Here is a 27,145-nt window from a genome sequence, read left to right on the forward strand (position 1 = left end):
AGTTCGATTCTCAGGACTACATAAAAATAAAATAATGATATTGTGTCCACCTAAAAAATAAAAAATTAAAATTAAAAAAAGAAAATAAGAATCTTTGATGTTTTTAAGAAGATAAATGAACCTATTTACTTATTCAATAAACTCTTAAGAAGTACCTCCTATTACCAAGCACTAGAGAGTATACACATGGCAGCTGCTTCTGTGGAATTTATGATTGAGTGATCAAATCAGCATTCTCAAAAAATAACACTGATACCAGATAATAATAAATTTTAAATTGGTGAGACTATGATAGATATAGATAAGAAAATGGAAAAATTAGAAGTATACTAATCAGTCATTAGGTATGAAAGCAGTCAAAGATAACTCCAAAATATCCATTTTGTAAAAAGCAAATAGGTTTTGTCAATAAATACTATGAACTTGATTTGGAAATTTTGAATTTTAGTGCTCCCTACTAGAAGGTAAGCTCAATGAAAGTTCTAGTGATTATTTAAACCCCAAAGTCTAGAATAGTGTCTAGTATTTAATAGGTGGTCAGTAAATGTGTTATTTTTTAACATGTTGTCTTTAAGAATTACAGATAGAAACATTAATTCAATAATGCATTTATTGATAAATATCATGGTGTTGGGGACCATGCTAACAATAAATAGAACATAATTCCTTGCCATTACGGTTGTCAATTTGTAGGAACATTCTTTCCTAGCTCTAAACACATTTACATTCCCTACAAGAATCTTTTTCTGGAAAAACATTCAGAGAAGCAAAGCATAAGAGAATTAATAGAATGAGGTTATTCATAAAAACATATAATATGCATGTAAGTTTAAATAACTTTATTTAATATAAATATTATTTTATAATGTTATTTTATAATGAACAAATATGTAAAGAATAGGAAATGACTCACATTGTTTTATCAAATCTGAGTTCTACTTTTTTAAAATTAATCTTATTTTCAAAACTTCATTCTTCAGGTAGTGTAAATAAGGTATAAGGATATAAATACCATTGAAATATAAAGAAAAATAAACACTATAATATTGTTAGAGTTAGAACTTATAATTTTCATGTTGCTACTTTATATAGTAAGTAAATCATTCACAAACTTCAGTACTCAGCACTATTACTAGTAAGAAACTTAGGACAAACCTTGTTACTCAATTTGTCAAACAAATCTGTTAGAACATCTGGAATAAGAAACAACTAATAGTTTAGATGAGAGGACTAGAAATAAAACTACAATAACAAAATTGTTCACAAGTTCAGTGTATAATGAGGGTATGGGTGGGAATTTATAGCAACATGAAGGAGGATTACCTAATTCAATCCAAAGCATCTGTGAAAACTTCCCAGAGCACATGGTATTTGACAAGTCTTAAGAACTGAGCAGATTAGAATAAACTGCAGTATATAAGACCAATATTTTAAAATTCATAGGATTTTTATACATTTAACAATAAACACTTGCAAAGTGAAATTAAGAAAACAATTACAGTTCTAAAAGCAGCAAAAAGAATAAAATACTTAAAAATAAACTTGACAAAAGAAATGTAAGACTTATACACTTATCATTGTCAGAAGGAACTAAAGAAGATTTGAATGAATGGAAAGGCATCCTATGTCCATAGATCATAAACTTAATGTAGTTAAGATGGCAATATTTCCTGAAGTTGTTCTACAGATTCAATGCAATTACTATCAAATCCAAGGTTGCTTTTTTGGGGGGGGGGGGGGGCGGGTTCTTTTGTTTTATTTTGGTTTTGTTCTTGGTCTTGGTAGACATTGAAAAACTTGTCCTAAAATTCTGATGAAAACACAATTCACAACAGTCAAAATAATCTAGGAAAAAATTTCCCAATTTCCCAATTTCAATAGTTACATCAGAGCTACAATGACCAAAACTATGGGATTAGCATAAAGAGAGATATACTAATCAACAGAACAAAATTGAAGTCCAGAAATGAACTTTTATATGAATGAAAAATTGATTTTTGACAAGGGTGCCAAAAAAATTCAATAAGGAAAAAAAGTTTTATCAAAATAGTGTTAGGAAGACTATGTATCTAACATGCAGGAGAATGAAGTTGGACACCTATCTACGTAATATAGAATTAACTCAATATGGGCTAAAGATCATATAGTTTTACAACAGAAATTATAAAACTATTGGAATAAAATATCAGTTAATTTTCATGACCTTGGGTTAGGCAATGGTTTCCTTATATATGATACTAAAATACAAGCAACAAAATGGGGGGAAAGGTAATTGGACTACAACAAAATTAAAAGTTTGTGTATCAAAGGTCATCATCAAGAAAGTGAAGAAATAATCCACAGAGGGAGAAAATATTTGCAAATCACATATCTGACAAAAGATTTGTATGCAAAATACACAACCCTTAAAATTCAATAATAAAAAGATAAATAACTGAATGTAAAAACAGGTGAAGGATTTGAATAGATATTTCTCCAAAGAAAATATAAAATGGCCGCCGGGCACTGTGGCACATGCCTGTAATCCCAATGGCTCAGGAGGCTTAAGCAGGAGGAGCTCGAGTTCAAAGCCAGCCTCAGCAAAAGCAAGGCACTAAGCAACTAAGTGAGACCCTGTCTCTAAATAAAATACAAAAATAGGACTGCGGATGTGGCTCAGTGGTCAAGTACCCCTGAGTTCAACCCCCGGTAACAAAAAGAAAATATAAAATGGCCAATAAGCACATTAAAAGATGTTCAGTGTCATTAGTCATTACAGAAATACAAGTCAAAACAACAATGAAATACCATCTCACATACACTAAGATGGAAATAAAAGAATGACAAGTGTCAACTATTGGGAAGGGTGTGGAGAAATTAAAACCTTCATACATTGCTGGAAGTAACATAAAATAATGCAATTAACCTCTTTGGAAAAGTTTAGAAATTCCTCAAAAAGTTAAAGTTATCATATGACCCAGTAATTTCACTTCTATGTATATGCCCTAGAAAAATGGAAACACACATTCACATAAAAACTTGTCCATGAATGTCCTCAGTGCCATTATTCACAATATTGAGAAAATGGGAAAAAACTCAAATATCCATCAACTAATGAATGGATAAATAAAATATGGCATATCCACATAATGGAATAATTATTCAACCATTTGAAAGATATATACTGTTTTTTTAGAGAGAGAAAGAATTTTTTAATATTTATTTTTTAGTTTTCAGCGGACACAACATCTTTGTTTGTATGTGGTGCTGAGGATCGAACCCGGGCCTCACGCATGCCAGGCAAGCACACTACCTCTTGAACCACATCCCCAGCCCCGATATATACTTCTTATGACATGAACGAACCTTAAAAACATTATTCTAACAAGCCAGAAACAAAAGACTACATACTGAATAATTCCTTTTATATGAAAAATCCAAATAAACAAATCCATGAGATAGAAAAGAGATTAGTGGTTGCCAGATTAGTGGCCAAGGGGAGGGATAATGGGGATGACTGCCTAATGGATATGTGATAAAAATCTTCTGGAACTAGACAGTGGTGATGGTTGCACAAATGCAAATGTACTAAATGCCACTGAATTTTACACTTACAATCGATGAAAACAGTAAAATCATATGTGTACTTTATCACAATAAAAAAAGTTACAACATAGATGATCCTTGAAAACATTATGCTAAGTGAAAGAAGTCAGTCTCAGAAGACAACATATTATATTATTCTATTCATATGAAATATCCAGAATAGGCAAATCCATAGAAAGAAGATTAGTGGTTGCATAGGATGAGGGGACAAAGAGGTAAATGCTGAAGAGTCCAGGCTTCTTTCAGGAAAAACAAAACTGTTCTAAAATAAGATTATGACTATAGTTATACAACTTAATAAATAGCACTATATTGTACAGTTTGAAAGACTAAATTGTACAGTAAATGAATTATATTTCAACGAAGGTGAGAGTGTATTCATGTGAATGTGTGTGTATGTGGTGGGAGGGAGACAGAACTTGGTAAAAAGAAGCCATAAAAATGAAGAGTTGGTAAAAGGAAATAGTATAAGTATATAGGAAAAGTGACAGAACAAGAACCATTTTTGCTAACATTCCCTACATCTTATTACAGAATAGTTATTGCCTAAACTGTATGACTAGGAAATTTAGAATACTATTAAATGGGAAGATAAGAAACATATCCTAGTAGAAGTAATAAGTATTCACTATACAATATAGGTAACAGGTAAGTATTAAGTGGAAAATATAAAAACTATGTTCATATGTAATGAACTCCATTTTCCCAATGGAGTCACCAGGTTAGAGTAATGAGTATCCAGAAAGGTGTTGAAAGTTTAAAGAAAATGATAAAAGTTTGGAAGTACCTTTGATACTAGGAAAGAAGAGTCTTATTTCTTCTTGATACTTTATATTACTACTGCAAAGGCTTCACAATAAATAGGTAGGCCTATTCTTTACCTTTCATCACCTTTAGTAAAATTCTACATTTTATTCTTCTCCACTTTGGGGGGGGGGATAATTTTTATGTAATTCTTTTAGGATCAAAAATATTTGCTAAACAACTAAGCAACATAAAATCAGAACCAAAATTTTCTTCTAACTAGTGTAACACTTAATACCTAAAAAATGACAACAACAATAATAACAGGATAGTCAGAATAAACTCATAGTCTCCTAAGGAAATACCCTAAAGGAGAAAATATTCACCCAAACATATAAGATCTGATGTATTTACTTTTTAAAAAGTTATTTTTCCCTGTTATCATAGTTCAAATAACATATTTGAGACGAGTCAAATGGAGAAATTAACTTTAGTGCAAAATGTAAACAAAAGTTATGTTCATCCCCCAATGCAGATTTAGAACTAGAAGTATGCAACAGGCTAGACACTGCAATGCAACAGCACAGACTGTCACTTTAGGCTATAAAAACAGAGACCAGGAAAATCATCTGCTCCTGTAAACATCTGCATTCGGTTAGGCACTAACTCACATTTGTGGTTGTTAATAAGCTAACATTTATTAACTCAAGATTTAATAGCAGCATGCTTTTTTTGTTTTATTGCTGTTATACTCTTGTTGCTAATGTGAAAAAAGGAAGTAGTGCTGTGTGTGTGTGTGTGTTTATGTGTGCGTGTTTCAGGGAAGAGTCAGTGGATCAGGGCTGGTAATTTATTTATGTATCTTGACTTCTACCATAGTCATAATAGATAAAGAACTTTAATCATTACAGAAACATAAATCAATGTCAAGGATATAGCAATTAGGCTAAATAGCAAATGTTAAAGTAGCTATCTCTAAGAAAAAGGAGCATTTCTTTATATACCTTAATTTTCCAAGCTGATTTAAATTAATGTCTTTCTTATTTTTCAAATACATTGTCATTTGGAATTCCTTCCATTTTTATCTATCCAGATCAAAAGTATCTAAAATAAAGTGTATGAAAACTGCTCTTTTAAGGCCTATATTAGGTAATTATTCTTAAATATGAACAATATAGGTAATCTCTTTTTTATTGATGTTCTTTTTATTTTTTATTCTAATTTGTTATAAATGATAGCACAACACATTGCAATTCATAATACACATATACAGCACAATTGTTCATATCTCTGGTTGTATACAAAGTATATTCACACCATTCGTATCTTCATACATGTACTTAGGGTAATGCTGTCCATGTCATTCCACCATCTTTTTATCCCCTTTCCCCCTCCCTTCCCATCCCTCCCCTTTGTCCTATCTAGAGTTTGTCTAATCTTCCCATGCTCCCCCTTCCTACTCCACTATGAATCCTCCTTATACCAGAGAAAACATTTGGCATTTGGTTTTTTGAGAATAGCTAACTTCACTTAGCATTATATTGTCCAACTCCATCCATTTTCCTGCAAATGCCATGATTTTATTGTCTTTTATTGCTGAGTAATGTTCCATTGTATATATATATACCAAAGTTTCCCTATCCATTCATCTATCAAAGAGCATCTAGATTGGTTCCACAGTTCAGCTCTTGTGAATTGTGCAGTTATAAACATTGATGTGGCTGTGTCCCTGTAGTATGATGTTTTTAAGTCCTTTAGGTATAGACCGAAGAGTGGGATAGCTGGGTCAAATGGTGGTTCCATTCCCAGTTTTCCAAGGAATCAACATACTGCTTTCCAGATTGACTGTACCATTTTTCAGTCCCACCAGCAATGTACTATTTGCTGAAGATATGATTCTATAGCTAGAAGACCCAAAAAGCTCAACCAGAAAAATTTTAGAACTAGTAAATGGATTCAGCAAAGTAGCAGGATACAAAATCAACACCCATAAATCAAAGGCATTTTTCTATATTAGTGACAAGTCCTCTGAAAGGGCAAAGAGGAAAACTCCCCCATTTACAATAGCCTCAAAAAAAAAGAAAAAAGAAAAATACTTGGGAATCAACCTAACAAAAGAGATGAAAGATCTCTACCAACGAAAACTACAGAACACTAAAGAAAAAAATTAAAGAAGACCTTAGAAGATGGAAAGATCTCCCTTTTTCTTGGATAGGCAGAATTAATATTATCAAAATGCCTTACTACCAAAAGCATTATACAGATTTAATGCAATTCCAATCAAAACCCCAATGACATTCCTCATAGAAATAGAAAAAGCAGTCATGAAATTCATCTGGAAAAAAAAAAAGAGAGAGACACATACTAGCTAAAGCAATCCTTAGGTAATCTCTTAAGATATATATATATTTAAGATTCTTGAACACAGAGAGGAAACAACAGCAGCAAACAGCATTCTGTTAAATTAAACCAGATAGTATAAAAAGCTCATGACCAATTATTTAGAACAGCTGCAACTGAGTCATTGAGCTAAATTTTAAAACCAACCTAACTTTGTCAAACAAATTCCAAAACACTTAGAAATTTAAAGATACAGATAGCAGTTTTGTTTGCTGGTTTATTTTCATTGGTCTCTGGTTTGCAAGTTGTTTGTTTACAAATAATACCAGTCAAGGGCAGGGTTTGTAGCTCAGTGGTAGAGCACTTGCCTAGCATGTGTGAGGCCTTAGGTTTAATCCCCAGCACCATATAAAACAAAATAAAGCATTGTGTCCATCTACAACTAAAATAATAATAATAATAATAATAATAATAATAATAATAACACCAATCAAATTGCCTAAGATTCCTATTTGTCATAAGGAAAATAGCTATATTTATTAGTATAACCTCAAAATAACATAAACATGAATCTGGGATTGAAACTTGATAAGAAACTTGATAAGCTGAAAGAAATTATTGAAATAAACTTACTTAAAAATTTAAAAGCACATCTAATTTAAAATTTAAAAACACAAATTTCAAATGATTGATTTGTCTTTTTGAACAATCTCTGAATCCCCAGACATTGACATGCAGACTAATTTAACATTTGGATATTATACTGCTACCTTTTCATCTCCCTTTGCTTGATGAGTAAGCATAATTAAGTATTCAATCTGTGTATTTAGCAAGATTCAAGAATGTTCAGAGAGCAATATCTTCTAAACATTGTTTACAAGTTTATCAGCTTCTAAAATGAAATCTAAATTTTCACCCTTTAATAGAATAATTCTAATAAAGAATTTACATTAGGAGACAATTCATGGATGTTTCTTGTTTCTGAGTATCTTGTGAACAGAGGCACTGATTTATTTTCTCGTTGTTTATATAGCAGACTCAGAAGATAAGCTCTGCCCTGAAATCAAGGACAGGTTTGCTTATAGCTTTGGAAAATAAAGTCATCTGGAGCAAAGGGCAGGCAAGTTTAGTACATGTTATAAAAAATTTGGGGTCTCTTAGACTCAGAGCTCCCAAATTGTAACTCAACCCACTGTGTGTGCAGATATAATCAGGCTCTCTTCATGTCACCCTGTGGAAATAAGAGCTCAGATAGTAAGCACAAATGATGGCGCTCTGGATATCACTTTTGCAGTGAGTAATCAACTGTCCTCAATCTCTGACCCAGAGCTTTGTGTCTTTCACCTATATCCTGAAACTAACTTCTTAACTTATAAATAGAGTAAAATATCAGAAATTCCACAGTTCTGGTTGGCAATTTAATGAAGTGATGCAATTAGTATTTATTGAACATCTTCTATGTGCTAAACACTATGCTAGGTGCTATAGTTTTAACTTAAAATAAGGCTAGAATTCTGGATCCCCAATGAATTGACAGCGTCATGGTGAAAGAATACAGTCTATAGAGAAGGTACTTTATATCTCTTTCTTAAAACTTTAGAATCAGAAATTTTTAGAAGTGAAGGAAACTTGAAGAAAATCCAGTTTTAAATTATAATTGTACACATGTTTAGGGAGTTTATAGAACCTACCTGAGCTAAAAATATAGAACCTACAGCTAAAAATAAAGCACAGACTACCTACTTTCAGTACTCTTTCTACAATACCCAACACAATTTTGTAAGCTTGATTTATGTACATTTTCAAAGTTATGGTTAGTTAGTCTTAAATTATAACTGGAAAGTGCTGAAATTAACAAAAATGTATGCAAGCCAGAAGACTGTTACAGTCATTACTTAAGGAAAAATATTAATATTAATATAGAATGTAAACTCTTGTAGAGTAGAAATTATCAAAGAGTTTATTTGGTGTCATTCACTACAGTGTCTCAAATTTCTAGACAATGCCTGGAGTACAGTAGGTGATATATATTTGTTGTTTTAAAATATCAATGTCCAACACCATTATACCACTATGTATTCTTTCTGTTTTGCCTAAAGGTGACAAAGAATATAAGAAAATCAGAAAAAAACACAACATGAACATTTTTCCTGAGAATGCCAAGAAAGACAAATAAAGCTATAAAACTTAAAAGAGTTCAGAGCATACTGAAAGTGAATGGAATATTTGATACTGGCAATTAAGAAGAGCTTTGAAAGGGCTTTTGACAACAGATTAGCTAGCAGTCTAATGTTATGGTAGATCAATCCTAGTCAGGTGACATAATGGAGCTTATATTATAATATAATATTATGAAGTAATATTGGTAAATGTTAAAGATTGTAATATATATTAAACGGACAAGATGAAAGGAACTATCATTTATTGAAAATCTACCAGCATTTCTTAAGCACTGTGTTAAGTACTTTATATGTACTATTTCATTTAATCCTTACCAATCCTTTAAAGTAATATTTTCCCCTTTCTACAAATGATTTTTATCCTGCTTTCTATTTCTTATACCACAGATCCAAACTCTATATTTACCAAGATCTAACTTCCAAATGGATTATATTCCAAAATTTAGCCAGGCGTGGTGGCACATACCTGTAATCCCAGCAATTCAGGGAAAATCATAAGTTCAAGGCTAGCCTCAGCAATATAGTGAGGCCCTAAGCAACTTAACAAGATCCTGTCTTTAAAACAAATTTAAAAAAAAAAAAAAAAAAGTTTTGTGGCGGGCCTGTAATCCCAGCGGCTCAGGAGGCTGAGATAGGATGATCACAAGTTCAAAGCCAACCTCAGCAATGGCAAGGCACTAAGCAACTCAGTGAGACCCTGTCTCTAAATAAAATAGAAAATACGGCTGGGATGTGGCTCAGTGGTCAAATACCCCTGAGTTCAATCCCCGGTGCCAAAAAAAAATGTTTTGAGATTCAACTCAATGTTAAAGCATCCTGAATCCAAACCCCAATACATTAAAAAAAAAAAAGAAGAAAAAAAGAAAAGAAAAGAAAAGAAAAGGAAAAAGAAAGACTAGTTTTTTGGGGGCTGGGAATGTGGCTCAAGCGGTAGCGCGCTCGCCTGGCATGCGTGCGGCCCGGGTTCGATGCTCAGCACCACAGACAAAGATGTTGTGTCCGCCAAATACTAAAAAAATAAAATAAAATATTAAAAATTCTCTCTCCCTCTCTCTCTCACTCTTTCTTTAAAAAAAAAAAAAGACTAGTTTTTCTATTACCCAGAATGTACATTCTCAAAGAAGTACTTTACATCTTCCAAGCTGACCCACTGAAAATAAAATATAGCTGAAAAATTATAATATTGCATAAATGAAAAAGTTGGAAACTGTATTTGAATGTCACATTATTTGTTAGGAGAGTATTTTGGTTGGCTTTAGGAATCTAGCCTTTATTAATAATTTTTCTGTAGAAATATGTATCTGGTGGATGAAAGAAACACAGAAATAGTGAGATTCCCTAGTAGTGACTTATAAACAACATAAAGTTTTACTTAAAATATATCCCCTGAAGCTAGATGCGATGGCATAGGCCTGTAATACCAGAGGCTAAGAAGGCTGAGGCAGAAAGATCACCACTTCAAAGCCAGCCTCAGCAATGGCAAGGCACTAAGAAACTCAGTGAAACTCTGTCTCTAAATAAAATACAAAACAGGGCTGGGGAAGGTGTCTCAGCGGTTGGGTGCCCTTGAGTTCAATCCCCAATACTCACTGCCCAAAAAACAAAAATATTCCCTGAGTTCTATGAGTAAATTGGTCTACATACAACACATGCTGGCTTCAGCTGATAAAAAAAAAAAAAAAAAAAAAAATTCCTGATACAAATTCAAAAGACAGACCAAGTCCTGGCTCTCCCAGTATCACTTTGGATGTAACGTAATTTATTTTGATCTGAGTTTCCTCATTTGTAAAATAATAATATTTCATCTACATTAAGGTATTACTGCAAGTAAAGACAATTTATGAAACTTTAAAGTTGTAAATAATAATATTTTATATCTGAATACCTACTATGGATCAGCTATTAAAGAAGTTTAATTTTTATTTAGTTTTAATTAACAAATATAAATTCCACATATATACTTATGGTGTACAACATGTTTTAATATATGTATACATTGCAAAATGGCTAAATGAAGCCATTTAACATATGCATTACCTCCAATATTAATCCTTTTTTGTTGTAAAGACACTTAAAATCTACTCTCAGCAATTTTCAAGTACACAACATATTTTATTAACTATAGTCTCATGTTGTAAAAAACAGCTCTTGAATTTATTCCTCCTATGTAACTAAAATTCTCTGTTCTTTCATCAACATCTCCCCAATCACCCCACCATGCTTCACCCTAAATCCCCTTCAACCACAATTCTACTTCTGTTTCTGTAAAGTCAGCTTTTTCAAGATTACACATTGGAGATGATACAGTATTTTTGTGTTTTTTTTATTTAATTTGATATAGTGTGCTCCACATTCACTCATATTAGCTCAAAGTAAAGGATGTATATGTATGTACACATCCTTCTTTTTTAAGGCTGAATAACATTGCATTGTGTATAGAAACCACATTTTCTCCATCTATTTATCCACTGAGAGATATTTAGCTTAATTCCATATCCTGACTACTGAGAACAAAATTTCAATAAACGTGGGAGTATAGATACAACTTCAACATACTTATTTCATATCCTTTGAATATATAACCAGTAGTGGGATTGTTGAATCATATGGTAGTTATATTTTTAATTTTCTAAGGAACCTGCATATTGTCTTTCATAATGACTATATTAATTTACCTCCTACCAATAGTGTGCAAGTATTATCTTTTCTCCACATCTTCCTTGTGGGTTTAATTTGCATTTCCCAGATAATTAGTAATGTTGAAAATTTTTTATATGCCCATTGGCCATTTGTATATTTTGCTATTGAGTTTCGTATAAATGTTCAATATTAACACCTTATAAGAAGTATGGTTTGCAAATACTTTCTCTCATTCTGTAGGTTATCTCTTCATTCTGTTGATTGTCTCTTTTGTGTGCAGAAGCTTTTTTAGTTTCATGCAATCCCATTTGTCTTCTACTATTGCTTTTGTTTCCAATACTTTTGGAGTCATATCCACACATACATACACAAACATATATACACATATTCATATATACATGCATATACATATATATTGTCCAAATTAATGTCATGGAGTTTATACCCTATCTTTTCTTCTTTTAATTTTAGAATTTTAGGCCTTAACATTTATTAGGCACAAAAGCAATGGGGCCAACCATTCATGGGCTGAAACCTTCAAAACTGTGGGCCAAAATAAACCTTTCCTATTTAAAGTTTATTTCAATATTTGTTACAGTAATGGAAAGATGACTAACAGTTCTCTAAACTTCATATACACAGAAAAAAATCCTTTGAGTTAAGTATCATAAAGTTGTTATATGGATGAAAAAACTGTCTTAACAGAGATTAATACAAAGACCATGTCTTGTTCATTTTTTTATCTCATGCATAGCAAAGATAATAGACTAAAAGTTTGATGAAGAGATGAGCGAATTAATTTATTATTTGCTCATTTGTTTTTAGTTTTACAATTTATTGTTAACTTTAAGAGATTCCTTTGATATATTTTTTAATATATATTTATTTTTTAGGTGTAGATGAACACAACACAATGCCTTTATTTTTATGTGGTGCTGAGGTTCGAACCCAGGTCCCGTCCACCCATGCTAGGTGAGCGCTCTACCACTGAGCCACAATCACAGCCCTTGTTATCTTTTTTAAACTTCACAATCCATAGATATTACCAGAGCCTGACCAGAGCTAGGAATGTGGCTAAGAGATAGACTGCTTGCCTAGCAGGCAGAAGACCCTGGGTTCAATACCCAGCACCAAACACACACACACACACACACACACACACACACACACACACACACACACATACACATCAAAAAACCATGTCTGATCAGTGTACACTTTAATATGATATCACAATTTCTAAACTCTGTATTAATACTTTCTTATTGTTTCTTCTTAAACCTAAAGAATATCCACGTCCTCTCTACCATTAAGCTACACTTTACATATATTTACATAAACCTTAATTTTTTTAAAAAAATCTCTCTTCTATCCCATATTCACAGAAGTGCCCTTGTATGTTTGTGCTGGAACAAAGTGAAGAGAGCTTCTTCCTAAACTTTTACCACCAAAACAGGCTATCAGGATATCTCTATAGTTCCATTCCCAGTAAAGAAGTTTGAACTAAATATACAACTGGACTCCCCAAAACACACAATATGATAAAGCTGAAGTCAGAGGTGACCCAACATATTGTTTTACGTTGTTTTTTTTCCAACTTTTGCTATCATTTCTACTTGTATCAACTATTTAATAAGAATACAATTATTGAAGTTAGATGCATTCAGCTTTTAATGTACTACATTCTACAGTAAATGACTTGATCTGATTTTCACCTATGAAACAAGCATAGTAATAATTTCCTCCTGTTTTTTCTGTAATTTAAAAAAATGATACATGTAAAGCACAATTCCTTCTACTCTATAAATTTTTTAAACTTTTTTTAGTTTTAGGTGGACACAATATCTTTATTTTACATTTATGTGGTGCTGAGGATCGAACCCAGGCCTCATGCATGCTAGGCGAGCGCTCTACCACTGAGCCACAACCCCAGCCCTCTATGTTATAAATTTTAATTCCTTCTAAACTTTGTTCCTTATACCACTCCATATTTTCCTCATCACTGTAGTATACATATTCAGAAGCTTTTAAAGTTCAGTTCTATTCATCTTGTCCCATTTACCAACCCAAAATCCTAACCCATCACCTATTACTAAACCTACTATTAATCAAAATTCACCAAATTGCTATCCCACGGTTTGGCAAGAACTGAAAGTGAAGAAGCAGACCAGATGGCCAGTTTACCACTGCCTTCTGAAGCCTAGCCAAAAGCTAATGTTGGATTTTGACAAAGCTATGTAGGTACTCAAAGCAATTCTTTTGGCTGTGATCTACTCAATAATGGAGTTAAACATAATGGTATTAAAATCCTGGAGTATATATTTGAGCTTGATCTGCCACTTATAGAATGAATAATCACATTTATAAGGCCACTTCTGGTATTTTCTTATATCTGAGTCATAAGTTTAGAATACAAATAAAAGTAAGCCTTTTCTAGCCGTATAGTTCTTTTTTATTTACATATGACAGAGGAATGCATTACAATTCATATTACACATATAGAGCAAAATTGTTCATATGTCTGATTGTATACAAAGTATATTCATACTAATTCGTGTCTTCATACATTTACTTTCGATAATGATCTATATATTGTATTGGTTTTCTACTTCAAATAATCAAAACGAATTTATTTTTTAACTTGAAGTTCAGTTTATTACTATCTCCTTCTGCATAAAAGAATGCTTTTTGAAGAAGCTATGAATATAAATGATTATTTACTACTTTAAAATGTACTTAATATCTGGTTGGTTTTAATATCACATCCTCTTTTGCATCCTTTGCTAAGTGTGGACCAACCAGAAACAACTTTAAATTGTGAACAGAACCAGGATATCTACCTTTATCATCAACTCTGAATGTTGTAACTCTATTTCCCTTAGTGAAATTTTATCCTAGCTATATGAGAATTAGCTATAGTAGAGACTCGGACAGCAGGGGTAGAGTAGATATAGAGTAATAGTATAAATGCTCCCTCCTCCCTTGCTGTGCACCATTATCGGTTGTCCTTAATTATTTCTACATAGAACTATATGGTTAATGTTGGAGTTACATTTGCATTTGCACTTTAGCAGCAGAGTAGTTGGGATAGTGTACATAATGCACAAACAAATGAGCACAGCTTTGTTCCAATAATATTGGGATTGGACTTTCATGTATTATATTCTTCTGTTGACTTTTTTTTTTGGGGGGGGGCAGTGCTGAGGATTGAACCCAGGGCCTTGTGCATGTGAAGCAAGTACTCTACCAACTGAGCTATATCCCCAGTCCCTTCTTTTGACTTTTTAAGGACACTAAAAAATATAAGATTATATTTGTGAACAACAAACACCCAAAAAGTGAAAGATAATTTTACTAAGAACAGAGTAAAGCTATTTCCTTCAGCTAAACATGGCTAAGCATTTCACCATAACTTAATGAGGAAGAATTAAAAATTAACCTCTAGAAGCATACAATAATATCTGCATATTATTAAACTCCATTATATTTATAACTAAATTAATTTTAGTTAATTGTTGAACATTGCATAGTGTTTTATTTCTAACTATTTTCTTCTCTTTTGTGAGCTAAGATACAAAACCCAGTGAGATTGTTAAAGACAGAATAGAAGAGAATATGAATAACTAGCAACCAAAAATACTGTGATTATGCACAATATTATGTGCTTACTGTAAGTGTTCTCACTTAATTCTCACAACTTCACAAGGTACATATTATTATTCTAAATTATACTCCCACAGGGAAAATAACTTATCAAAGTCACTAATAGATGACAGAAAAAATGCTTCAAGCCAACTTTGTCTGCTTTCAAAAATCTGTATTGTTTACCTGATTCAACCAGCAGCACAGTAAATATTCCATTGTCCAAAATGTGATCTTTTTATAAGTTTTTAAATACTTATTTTAAATGACATCAAGTATTGATTGCAAATGTATCTTCTGTAGCAGATACAAATTTAAAGTCATAATCATAGAACATAGAATGTTACAATAATTAGCAAATATTGTAGCATGTACTATTCAAATTCTTCATAATGTTTTATATTTCAATAATCAAATAAAATCTAAAGTAAAAGTCATTTGCTTCAAATATAACAAGTGGGTAAAAATTAAATATTCCTCTAGTAATAGAATAAAAGCACTTCAAATGTAGGAAAGAGCTATACAGGAAATCTAACACAGGCCTATTAATTTTACAAATGAAAGTATGTGGTCTAAATGATAGAAGGAGATGACCTGACTCCTCACACAATGTTAATCTTCACTTATCGGCATATAATTCTCAAGAGATACTATAAATTCTTCATATTTTCTATCTCCAAGTATGAAAACTGAATTTTCAGTATGCAAGTAAATTGAGTTTGGCTAACAAGAAATGGCCAGGAATTTCTCTATTGTAACACTGGAATGACCATGTGTTTATAGCTTGCCACTAGTGGTACTACTGCCCATATAAATAATAGTCACTTATTTATTCACCACCAAACAATAATTCATTTGACTATATGATAAATAAAATAGCAAATATCTTATATATCTCAGAGTCTATTGGGGAGAGAGACAAATATAAATAATTTACTGCAGTGCAATAAGTAGAATGCAGAGACTAACACAATCCTTTCAGTCTTAATATGTTGCTTAATATGTCTTAAAGTAGATACATTACAGGCAAAACAGAACTTCAGAAAACGATAGTTGAGCAATTGCACTAACATGTACACTCAGAAAAATGAGAAATTATATCCTATCTATCTGTGATATATCAAAGTACATAAATGCATTTTACTGTCATGTATAACTAATTAAAACAAATTTAAAAATTTTAATAGCTCAAAAGAGAAAGTATGTACTACATTTAAAAGATATTGTCCACGTGTTTATTCCAATCATTTCATAATTTTTACCTAAATTTTCAAATATCTTCTACTTTCTGACTCACTTGTGTACTCTCTAAATGAGATGTTTGATGAACACAAGTTCTTTTCAATATAACACAATCTCTCAATAATTTCTAATATGGTCACCACTTTTTCCTCCTATTTAAGAATTCTTTCCCAACTTTGAAGTAAGGAAATTGTCTTCTAGAAGCTTTATAATTTTACTTTCACATTTAAAACTTGTGATAAAGAGCTTATTTTCATATTTAGAGCTTTTGATATTTGAGTATAGTGTAAGGTAATAATAAAACACAATTTCTTTTCTACCAGCATCTCTAATTGACCCTACATCATTTACTGAAAAACTAGTTCATCATTGCTCTGCTGTGCTCTTTTGTGATAAATCCAAGTATCCACATATTGACAGATCATTTAATCTACTTTTGCACCATTACCTCCAGGTCTTAATGGTGAAATAATTTTAATCATTCTTAATATCTGGTAGACCAATTTTTAATATTTATTTTTTAGTTGTAGTTGGACACATTACCTTTATTTTATTTACTTATTTTTATGTGGTGCTGAGGATCCAACCCAGGGCTTCGCACGTGCTAGGCAAGTTCTCTACCACTGAGCCACAACCCCAGCCCCTCTGGTAGAGCAATTTATCTTTGCTCTTCTACAAGACTATTCTTGAGCTTTTGTATTTCCATATAACTTTTAGAATTAGCATATCTGTTTATCTAAAACTAAAAACTGCTGAAATTCATTGTCTATTATACTGGTTAATTTTCAAAAGTTTAATCTTATAGTCATAAATACAATTTAATCATGTTCTATTTTTATATTTTTACTAATTCCTTTTCTATAATTTTTACATCTAAATTCCTGAATAAAATTTGGCCTTCAAATTTTAGGCTTTGGTATTAAAGTTTTGATGATATTATAAAATTTAGCATCATTTTGTTTTCAACCTTTTTATATCAATATGCTTTGAACATCCATGTAAGAAACTTTAGATGTGTCTCTTTAAAAAAAAAAAAAAGCATATAGCTGGTTTCTGTTTTTTATCCCATCAATAGTCTAATTACAACATTCAATTCATTACATTTATTTTATTTGATTTATAGTCAATGTGAATTTCCATTTGTCCACATATTTGTACTTTCCACCCTTTCTCATTCCTTCCTCTATTTCTAGCCTTCCATGTGAGATCATTTTTCTTCTGTTTAAAAAATACTCTTCAGTATTTCCTTAAGTGTGAAAAGCTGATGATATATTTCAGTTTGACATGTCTGAAATGTTCATTATTTTGGTTTCACTGTTGAGATATTTTCCGTAAATATAAAATTCTAAGTATGCAATTGTTGTTTTGTTTAGTTTCCCTTTGATTTAGTCACAGTGGCACACTTCTGTGGTTGCAGCTACAAGGGAGGCTGAGGCAAAGGATGGCTTGAGCTCAGAAACTCAGGGAAAGCCTGAATAACATATCAAGACCCTATCTCTTTAAAAAACAGAACAAGGCCAGGAATAGTGGCACAGGCCTGTAATCCCAGAGGCTTGGGAGGCTGAGGCCAGCCTCAAGCAACAAGGAGGTGCTAAGCAATTCAGTGAGACCCTGTCACTAAATGAAATACAAAATAGGGCTGAGGATATAGTAAAGTGGCTGAGTGCTCCAGAGTTCAATCTCAAGTACCCAACCCCACACCCCCAAAAAAAAGAACAAAAAAATTTTTTTTTCCTTTCACACTTTGAAGACATCAATTCATTGTCTTACAGCCTCCGTTGTTTCTCTAAAGAATCAGATATAGATCTGTCAGGGCCACTTTGAAAGTTGCTACACTTTTTCTTTCTATATTAAGATTTTTTGTTAGTTTTGGTTTTTCACAGTTATTTTGACATGCCTACTTATATTTGTGATTTTTTTCATACTTATCTGTTCTGTCTTTGTAGCACTTAGCAAATCTATGGTGTACTGTCAGTTTTGGAAAGAATCTCAGCTATTGTCTCTCAGATACTGTGTCTGCCTCATTCTCTTTCTCCTGTCCTTCTGGAACTCTGGCTGTTATCTATTCCCTATATCTTTTATTCTTTTTTCTTTTTCTTTTTCCTACGTGTAGGTTTTTTTTTTTTCTGTCTTTTTTTTTTGGGGACCAGAGATTGAACTCAGGGGCACTTAACCACTGAGCCACATCTCCAACCCTTATTTTTATATTTTATTTAGAGACAAGATCTCACTGAATAGCTTAGCACCTCACTGTTGCTGAGGCTGGCTTTGAACTCACAATGCTCCTGCCTCAGCCTCCTGAGCCGCTGGAATTACAGATATGTGCTACTTACTGCGCCAGCTTACTATATTTTAGTGCACATATTTTCCCTAGTCTATCTTCTACTTAGCTATTTCGCTATATGCTTCTCTAGAATGCTACTAAATGCATTCAATGAGTTCTTAATTTCACTTATTGCCTTTTTTAGTTCTACATATTTATTTTTATAATACCCAGTTCTCCTGCCAAAGCCCTCACTCTTGTATTTTACTACTTTAAACACACTTATTTTGTTTAAGTCAAGGCCTGAGAACTCCATTATCTGAATCTCCTGTGATATGCTGCTTCTCTTGGTTTCAATTTTATGATTTTGTCTCCTGTATGCCTAATTATTTTTGTGTGCAAGACATTATAAATAAAAACTATAGAAATTATCTGAGGTCCAGGATGATATTATTTTCTGCCAAAAAAGATTTATTTTGCTTTAATTGGTGGTTAAATTCATTAATAATCCTGAGTATACGTAGTATAATCAAAGATTAGGGTGATCCTAAATAGGTTTTGTTCTATAAGTAGACTGTTCTATTTCTGACTCATCCTCATTCCTAAGGTGTAGCCTTTGAGGTCTCAAACCAAAGCAGGGGTGGGAGTTCAGCAGGCAAGATCCTGCACTCAAACTATTGCTCAGTTAGCTCCACCATACAAGTCATCAAAGGTCTTCTTAATTTCTCATCTTCATAGCCACCTTTACTAGAAATAGCAGATTCCCCTAGGGGAAAGAAGCCTCAAATCCCAGCTCACCTTTTGGGTTTCCTTCTTCTCCAGGATCTTGTCCCCATAGTCTTCACTGATGTGTTAGCTCTCTGATACTTTCAAACAGATGATTTTTATATTTGATCCAGATTTTCTAGTTGTTCTCAGTGGAAGGGTTAGTCCAAATTGCCTAATCCACCATCATCAGAAGTGCACCTCTCAATTTTTCTCATCTGTAAAATGAGGATAATAATGACAACTTCCTCAAAGATATTATTAAAAAGAGATCAGAGAGCCTATTATATATTAAGTGCTCAAGAAATTTGGGCTATAGTTTTTGTTTCCTACTGCTAATCCAAAACAAAATATCTTGTGAATTTTTCCTGTATAATAATTATTCTCCTCTCCTATCTCAAAATTTCTTTGAAAAACTAGTCCTCAGTGATTGATTCAGTAGCATTGTAATTGTCTATCATGGCCTCATGCCCTCCTCTATCCAAGGGTGAAAACTAACCCAAGCTAGGCCAGAAAGCCTCTTCCTCTGGTAATGTGAACCTTAAGCAACAAATGGTGGAATTGGTCCATACAAACAGCAGGGAGCACACTGAACAGGCCATCCATTAATTTCTGCAAATGAGCTATTCAGAGCTAATTCTATTTCTGTCTTTTCCAGGGATTAGTTATTCAACTTTTCTGAGAGTTATCCAATGACCTTATAATAAATTTATTTTCTGCTTAAATAAACCTAGGTCAATTTTTATATCTTGAAATTAAAATATCCTGATACTTCATTAGAGAACTATATCACATTTAAACTTTTTCTGCTAGTCCCTATAACTCAATCATTTCCTTTGGCCATGAAAGAAAGACAGATAGGTCTTGACATTGTTCAGAAAAGTTGCAAAAATAAAAGTTTCTTTACTCCTATTATGACTAAAGAATAAGTACTTTATAATTTCTTCCTATACTGGTCCTTTGTTGGTTCCCAACGCCATTCCTGCCCTTCCAAGCTCTCCTTATTTCAGAGGGCTAGAAGCCTACAGACTACAGTTCTCCCTCTCCCTCAATAGCTAGTTTCTAATTTAATTTTGTCCTGCTATTGAGAAGCACTGATGAAAATTGGATGGCAAGGGAAGATAAATCATTTTATTTTCTTTCTTCTGTTCCTAGTTCCTGCAGAAACTGCAGCAGTATCCCCGAAAACTCAGCATAAGATTGCTCGTGAACTATGGCTCCAGTAGCAATAGCAGCAGCAGAAAACTACCAAGCAAATGCTGGCTACTGCAATCACAGTACAGTTCTGGCATAGGTAGCAGTAGAAACTGCAGGCTACAGCATTCTCTGAGGTAAGTTCAGCATCACAAACAGGACTACAGACTTTCCAAAGTAGTGTAACTCCAAGGGTGGCAGTGGTACTCCAAGAACTTAATCATCACAGTATTTAGGTGCTCTGTTTAACAGCATTGTTTGTTTCTATTCTCCCAGGCCTAGAAGTAGTAGTAGTTTCGTATAGTGGCTGATATTTTCACAAATTCATCACCCACCTTTTGCTTCTTCCACCCTACAACTACTTTTGGTAATCTTATATTAAATTTTATTTTTTTTTAATATTTAGTGTGACTTTGTTTTTCTAATTACACACCTTTCAGTGTCATGACCTCTTCTTTCTCTGTCCCATCACTTTTTGTGTTTCTTGTCCTCTCTTTCTTTTATTTATACACTCCACTTCTCTATTATAGGGTATTGATTTAACATTCAATCAGCCATTTTAAGTGTTAACCGCCATCTTATAAATTTCACTTTCCTATACTTCCTCCCCCCCCCGACCCCCATTAGTAACCTACCCCAAAGGTACCATAACCCTAAGCCAATCCCAGAAGGGCACGACCCCTTGACTCTGGAAAGCCCCATGGTGCCACTGACCTAAGCCAATCCCACACTATTCCCCACCCGCCTAGCTCTGATGCAAGTACCGGATGGAGCCTATCCTATAACACCACAACTACAATTCCAAACCCCTACCCCATAAAAGCTGAACATCCAAACATCCTAGGCACCTCTCTCTCCTCTCTATAGAGAGATGGCCTTTATTAGTCAGCTTTAACAAATAATCCTTTGTATGGATCTCTGCTTGGTCTCCATCCTTCATCTCTTGCTTGCCAATCTCTTGCTTTCTCACTTTCCTTTCATCTATATTCTCTTCATTTTTTTTCTTTTTTCCCCCTTGAGCCTAATTCCATAATGCTTATACTATTACTTATTTTAATGACACCAAGGGCAAAAGAAGTTGAATCATGATTAATTTAAATAGTCTGAGGTTAAAGTGCCAAAATAAGAACTCCCTCAGAATCTGTAACTCTTCATTAAAATAAAAGCCAATTTTATTATGATCACAATTTTGTGTGTGTGTGTGTGTGTGTGTGTGTGTGTGGTGTTTGGGATTGAACCCAGGGCCTTATGCATGCAAGGCAAGCACTCCACCAACTGAGCTATATCCCCAGCCCTACAACCACAATTACTAATACCTAGGAAATATTTTTCATAAACACTACCACAATTAATCATTCAAGTAGTGAAACCATCTTAGCCATGAAGACTCAAGGCAATTAATAATTTTAATTAAAATAGAAATTATAATTCAAATTATATTTCAGCACTGTCCCATAAGAAAAAAGAGAAGTATAAAAAATGTTTTAGAAAATACCAGTATGACAATGTCAAGATGCTTTAGCTCATCTGAAAAGTTTTATACATAAATATTTATTTGGGATCACAAACCAAATTTCACAGTTCATTTAAATCTTCCACTTCTCTTGCCTTGACTAGAAAACATTCTCTACCACCAATTCTCCCCACACCTTATCACTCCAACTGTCCCCTTAAATAGTCATTATATTAAAAAACCAAACTCTTTGCCATATAAGTCCCTGCCTAATCTAACCACTACCTACTGTTATATTCTCAACTTATTTATTTTCCTTACTCACAACAGATATAAGGAAAATAACTAATGATCACAAAATGGCTTAATTCTAACTCTACACACACACACACACACACACACACACACACACACACACACACACACAACTTTCAGGCCTGGTAGACCCTCCTCTGCATTTATAATCCTCACATACTTTGTCTTCACCTACTTTACTTCTTCCTTCAAAGAAGTGGCTGGACTCTTTCCTAGCCAAATAATAGGTGGCAAGAACTGATGCTCAACCCTAAACCAAAGAGTGGAATAAGCACACTTTGAAAGGTAAAACAAAGAATGATACTGAAGACTCAAGACATCCACTTTTTCTTCCCATTGGTAAAGAGTAAACCATCTCCCATGTCCCCCCATGTCTCCTCACCAGACACACACACACAGACACACACACTCATCATCATCATCATCATCATCATCATCATCATCATCATCATCATCATTCTTGGCCACATCAAAATGATTAATTCTGTTTTAAACTCAGGGTCAATTTTTAAAGTATAAATACAATTCTAAAATTCCCTGTCATTGTACCCTTTAATTCTTCTACAGATCTCTTGAAACTCTTTAAACAAGGTGTCTTTAATTCCTTCATTAATTTATTACTGAGAACCCACTGTGTATCAGTCAGTGTGGCTAAGCTTAAAAAGGAATAGAGCAATATATCACACACAATTCCTGTCCTCAGTCTCCACAAAAACATAAGTTATCAATAACTCACTTAACTTGTATACATTCAATATCTGCTTAAGTTTATAATTGTTAATAATTTAAGGTAATTGCATTATTATTTGCCCTTTGGAAAAATACAAATAATCGATTCTTCTTCTTCCAAATACAGTAGGAATTGAGGGGAGTAAAGAGTAGGACAGGAGTAAATGTCCAAAGGAAGAAGTCACCCATAAGTATTAAAAAGGTTTCAAGTAAAAAAACTAAGAACACAAGACAAGTTCCATCAAGTTCACTATTTTACCTTGGTGCAAACTTCTTTATCATCAAACTTGGACAAATAAATAGAAACTGCACTGTCATTATAACATTGAGGGCCATAAGAATAACAACTGTCTCACATGATTAATGATCTTTTCTATTTTACTGAGGCTGATATAAGGAGTTATATAGTCACAGGTTTAACAAATCAAGAAATTACTGTCCTTCATATAAACCAAAGAAAATAAATTAATGAAATTTAATTATAATGTCAACCCAATGCCCCTTAACTCTTCTCAAGTAGATGTTATGAAACAATTACCCAAATCTTAATATTATCCAGACACACATTTGAAGAAGTCCCCTAAAGACCAACCAACTTCAATCAAACAACAATTTATAGAAAAGTCAATAAAGCAGAATAAAAGAAAAATGCCAAATGTTATTGAAAATTAATCTCTTTTTTGAGAGGGATCATCTTTTTTCATTTGTTCTTTTTAGTTATACATGACAGTAGAATATATTTTGATATATTTATACAAACATGGAATATATCTTATTCTATTTAGGACCCCACTTTGATAAGCTAGCTACTTGGGAGTTAAAGGGGAACCCAAAGGTGAAAAGATTGAGAGGAAAAAAAATACTAAACTGATATGTACAAAAATTAATAGAAACTGGAGACTAAGGAAGAAATGGAAGGAAAAGACAGGGCAAGAATAAATAGAATTCAACAACATGGCCATAGTGGGTAGAAATGCTCAGAGATTTTTTTAAGAATAGGAAAGTTTATTTCAATTTTGAATTTTGAATTACTGTGTGGAAATGTCATCATTCATCATTATCCTCAAATCTCCAGAGAAATATCACTAACATGGCTGCCTGAGATGAGTAAAATTTCAAAATCCAGGAAATAGAAATGTCCCACATTTGGCTTGACATTGGAGCAGAGAAGAAGGGGGGAAAAATTTTATATATATATATAAATTACTCAGGACAGATGTATATGCATATGTATGGATATGCATATATATCAATATGCATATATACAGCATAATTGAATAGTGGAATGTTAGACATTTTTTTACTTATAAACTATAATGGACAGAAACCCAATTAAATGAAGTGAATGTCTTCATATGACAAGAAGTGAAGTAGATAATTGTGAAAATATATTTATGGAAAAAAATATCCTGTTAAGTAAAAAAAAAAAAAGTATAGTAAATTACTAAGCAAAATGTAAAACTGCAGATATATACACCTATATACATAATATAACTGCATCTATGTAAAACCATGACACATATAGATAATATGTAAGAAAAATTAAAAAGTGGCAGCTATATATGGTTATAAAATTACAAAGAATATTAGAATATTTTCATTTTTAAAAATCTTATTATTCAATTTTTATAATAAAATTGAGATAAAATGAAGTCTTTGAATTTCCTATTTCTATACAATGTAATCAGAACTGTAAGTATTTGAAAGATGATGATTTTAGTACCTACTACAGCCAGAAAAGAATCAAAACAAATTCAAGAATCTTATTATTTGTATCAAAAGAATGAACAGTCTTAAAATATATACACTTGTCAAATTGCATGATAAGTCCAAAGCAGAGCTTAGATTTGAATAAACTGCTTGCATATTTTTTGGTACCAGAGATTGAATCCAGGTGTGCTTAAGTGTCCCAGCCTTTTTTTTTTTTAACTCAAGTTCTTGCTAATTGCTGAAGCTGCCTCAAACTTGTTATCCTTCTGCCTTAGCCTCTGGGATTGCAGGCATGCACCACCATATCCAAATTACTTACAGAATTTTTTAAACAATTTTTAATTACTACTATTTTTAAATATTAATGAAAATATTTTTTAAAATTGGTTATTAACAGCAGGAGTATAGCGCAGATAAGGTTCTACTTAACTATTTTCTATGTTGTTTAAAGTATTTTAAATAAAAATAGTCACTTTTTAGCCTCAAGAAATCAATTTGCTATTATCAACAATCTCAAAACCCTTTAATGAAGAAAATTTCAAGGACAAATACCCAGATAAATTTCACCTATGTTCTTACTTCCTCAGTCTAGTGCCATATTCTAATCCTCAAGACTGACCCAAGACTGACCTTCATATAAACAAATGAACTGAATTCCAGATTGGGATGGAGAGCACGAAACTGGAAGGAGAGCATAAAAAGTAGGGAAGGGGTAAGAGAACAAGTAACGTAAAATGCAAAAAGCTTATTTTTTCCCTATTAACATTTATTGTATATCTTTTATGTGCAGTTACATTGCATTGCACCTTACCACAGTTCTATGAAATAGGCATTACTGTCCTTCATTATAGATAAGGAGACAGAGGCCAAGAGAGTAAGCTACTTGCTCAACATCACACAATATAGTAAACAGACAAAACAGAATACGACCCAGAGTTGACAGATGCCAAAGTCTTTCCTTCATTTTCTTTACACACTCTTTGCTGTCTTGACTCCTTAAAACCAGCTAAGAAAACATAGGATTAGGAAGAAAGTAAGCATAAAAGCAATATTTGTAGTCATAAAGATCCAACTACTTACATAAAACTAACCTATATGATTAGATTTACATTACAGAAATTTCCCTAGCCTCTAACCAGGTGAAAACAGAGATTATAAGAGGAAAATACCATAACTGCTATCTTAATATGTTATAGGAGCTAGCCTGACTCTAAACCATAATGTTTCTGGCTCTAGTGAATTTAAACAAAAACTCAAGCTAAGCAGCAGGCTGGGGATATAACCTGGTGGTAGAGCATGTGAGGCCCTGGGTTTGATCTCCAGCACTAAGAAAAAAAAAAAAAAAAACAAGCAGAAAAGATCTAAAAATATGTACTGAGATCAGACTGCAGAACCTAGACCAAGAATTAAGGAGTTCTAAATTGAGGATTAGGCATTACTTATGTTAATAACGGAGGAAAGGGCCCAGGAAAGGGAATCAACAAAGTACTAACTCTAAACTAGAAGGCTATATAACAAGGATTATCTGTGAATCAGAGAAATGAATGAAATGAATGAGAATTGTAGGGAACAAGCTGGGACAAAACTGAGAAATATAAACTGGTAAGGGTGGGAAAAAGAAGAGAGTGTTTGAAAACATTGGAAATATTGAAACATATGGTAAATTGTGAGACAGTTTGAGCTATGGCATGATTATATAAATTCCTGCTGTAAAATCTGGCGGCAGATTGGAAGCATGTGTTCCAAAACAATTCCATAAGATTTCCTATTGAAGTTGAAGAAAATGAGTAATGAGAATTTTATCTCCTAACAATATCTCCAACGGTAATTTTAATATAATTTTTAAAAGAAAAACAGCCTAGATTTGTCTGAATTGCAAAGATTTCAAGATACATAGACATATGACATATAAATTTACTGTATTATCTATTTCATATATATCTCCTTTATGTCTGGATCCCCTTTTCTCCTTCAGTGCAGAAACAGTGAAAATTTTATTATAGCTGAAAGGGAAAAACTTAAAGCTGGAAAGATATGTTGGAGAGAGCCTGTGAAGGACTCTGTAAAATTAAGGCAATGGAATGTGTTCAAACCAACAGAAAGCCTGAAGAGATCTTTAATCTAGGGAATAAATGACTTAATTTTTGTTTTTAAGAATATACTCTGGCTGGGTGTGGTGGCTGCAGTAGGAGGATCCCAAATTCAAAGCCAGCCTCAGCAACTTAGCAAGGCTCTAAGCAACTTAGGGAGACCCTGTCTCAAAATAAATAATAAAAAGGGCTAGGGATGTGACTCAGTGGTTAAGTTCCCAGAGTTTGATCCCGGTATCCAAAAATAAATAAA

The 27,145-nt window shown here is 32.9% G+C and overlaps 1 protein-coding gene across 38 annotated transcripts in view; it reads right to left on the bottom strand.

Moving 5' to 3' along the window:
* Rims2 (regulating synaptic membrane exocytosis 2) overlaps positions 1–27,145 on the bottom strand; it is a 559,411-nt gene that overhangs the window by 509,648 nt on the left and 22,618 nt on the right. For 2 of the 38 annotated variants that reach the window (XM_078016819.1, XM_078016811.1), the window contains exon 2: positions 19,435–19,619. The exons of the other annotated variants lie outside the window; for them this stretch is intronic. In XM_078016819.1, the coding sequence (XP_077872945.1) occupies positions 19,435–19,472 (38 nt within the window). In that variant the 5' untranslated portion in view covers positions 19,473–19,619. The remainder of the gene's footprint in view (positions 1–19,434; positions 19,620–27,145) is intronic. 38 annotated transcript variants of the gene reach the window in all.

The sequence above is a fragment of the Ictidomys tridecemlineatus genome, chromosome 7 (genome assembly GCF_052094955.1).
Source record: "Ictidomys tridecemlineatus isolate mIctTri1 chromosome 7, mIctTri1.hap1, whole genome shotgun sequence".
Taxonomy (NCBI): Eukaryota; Metazoa; Chordata; class Mammalia; order Rodentia; family Sciuridae; genus Ictidomys; species Ictidomys tridecemlineatus.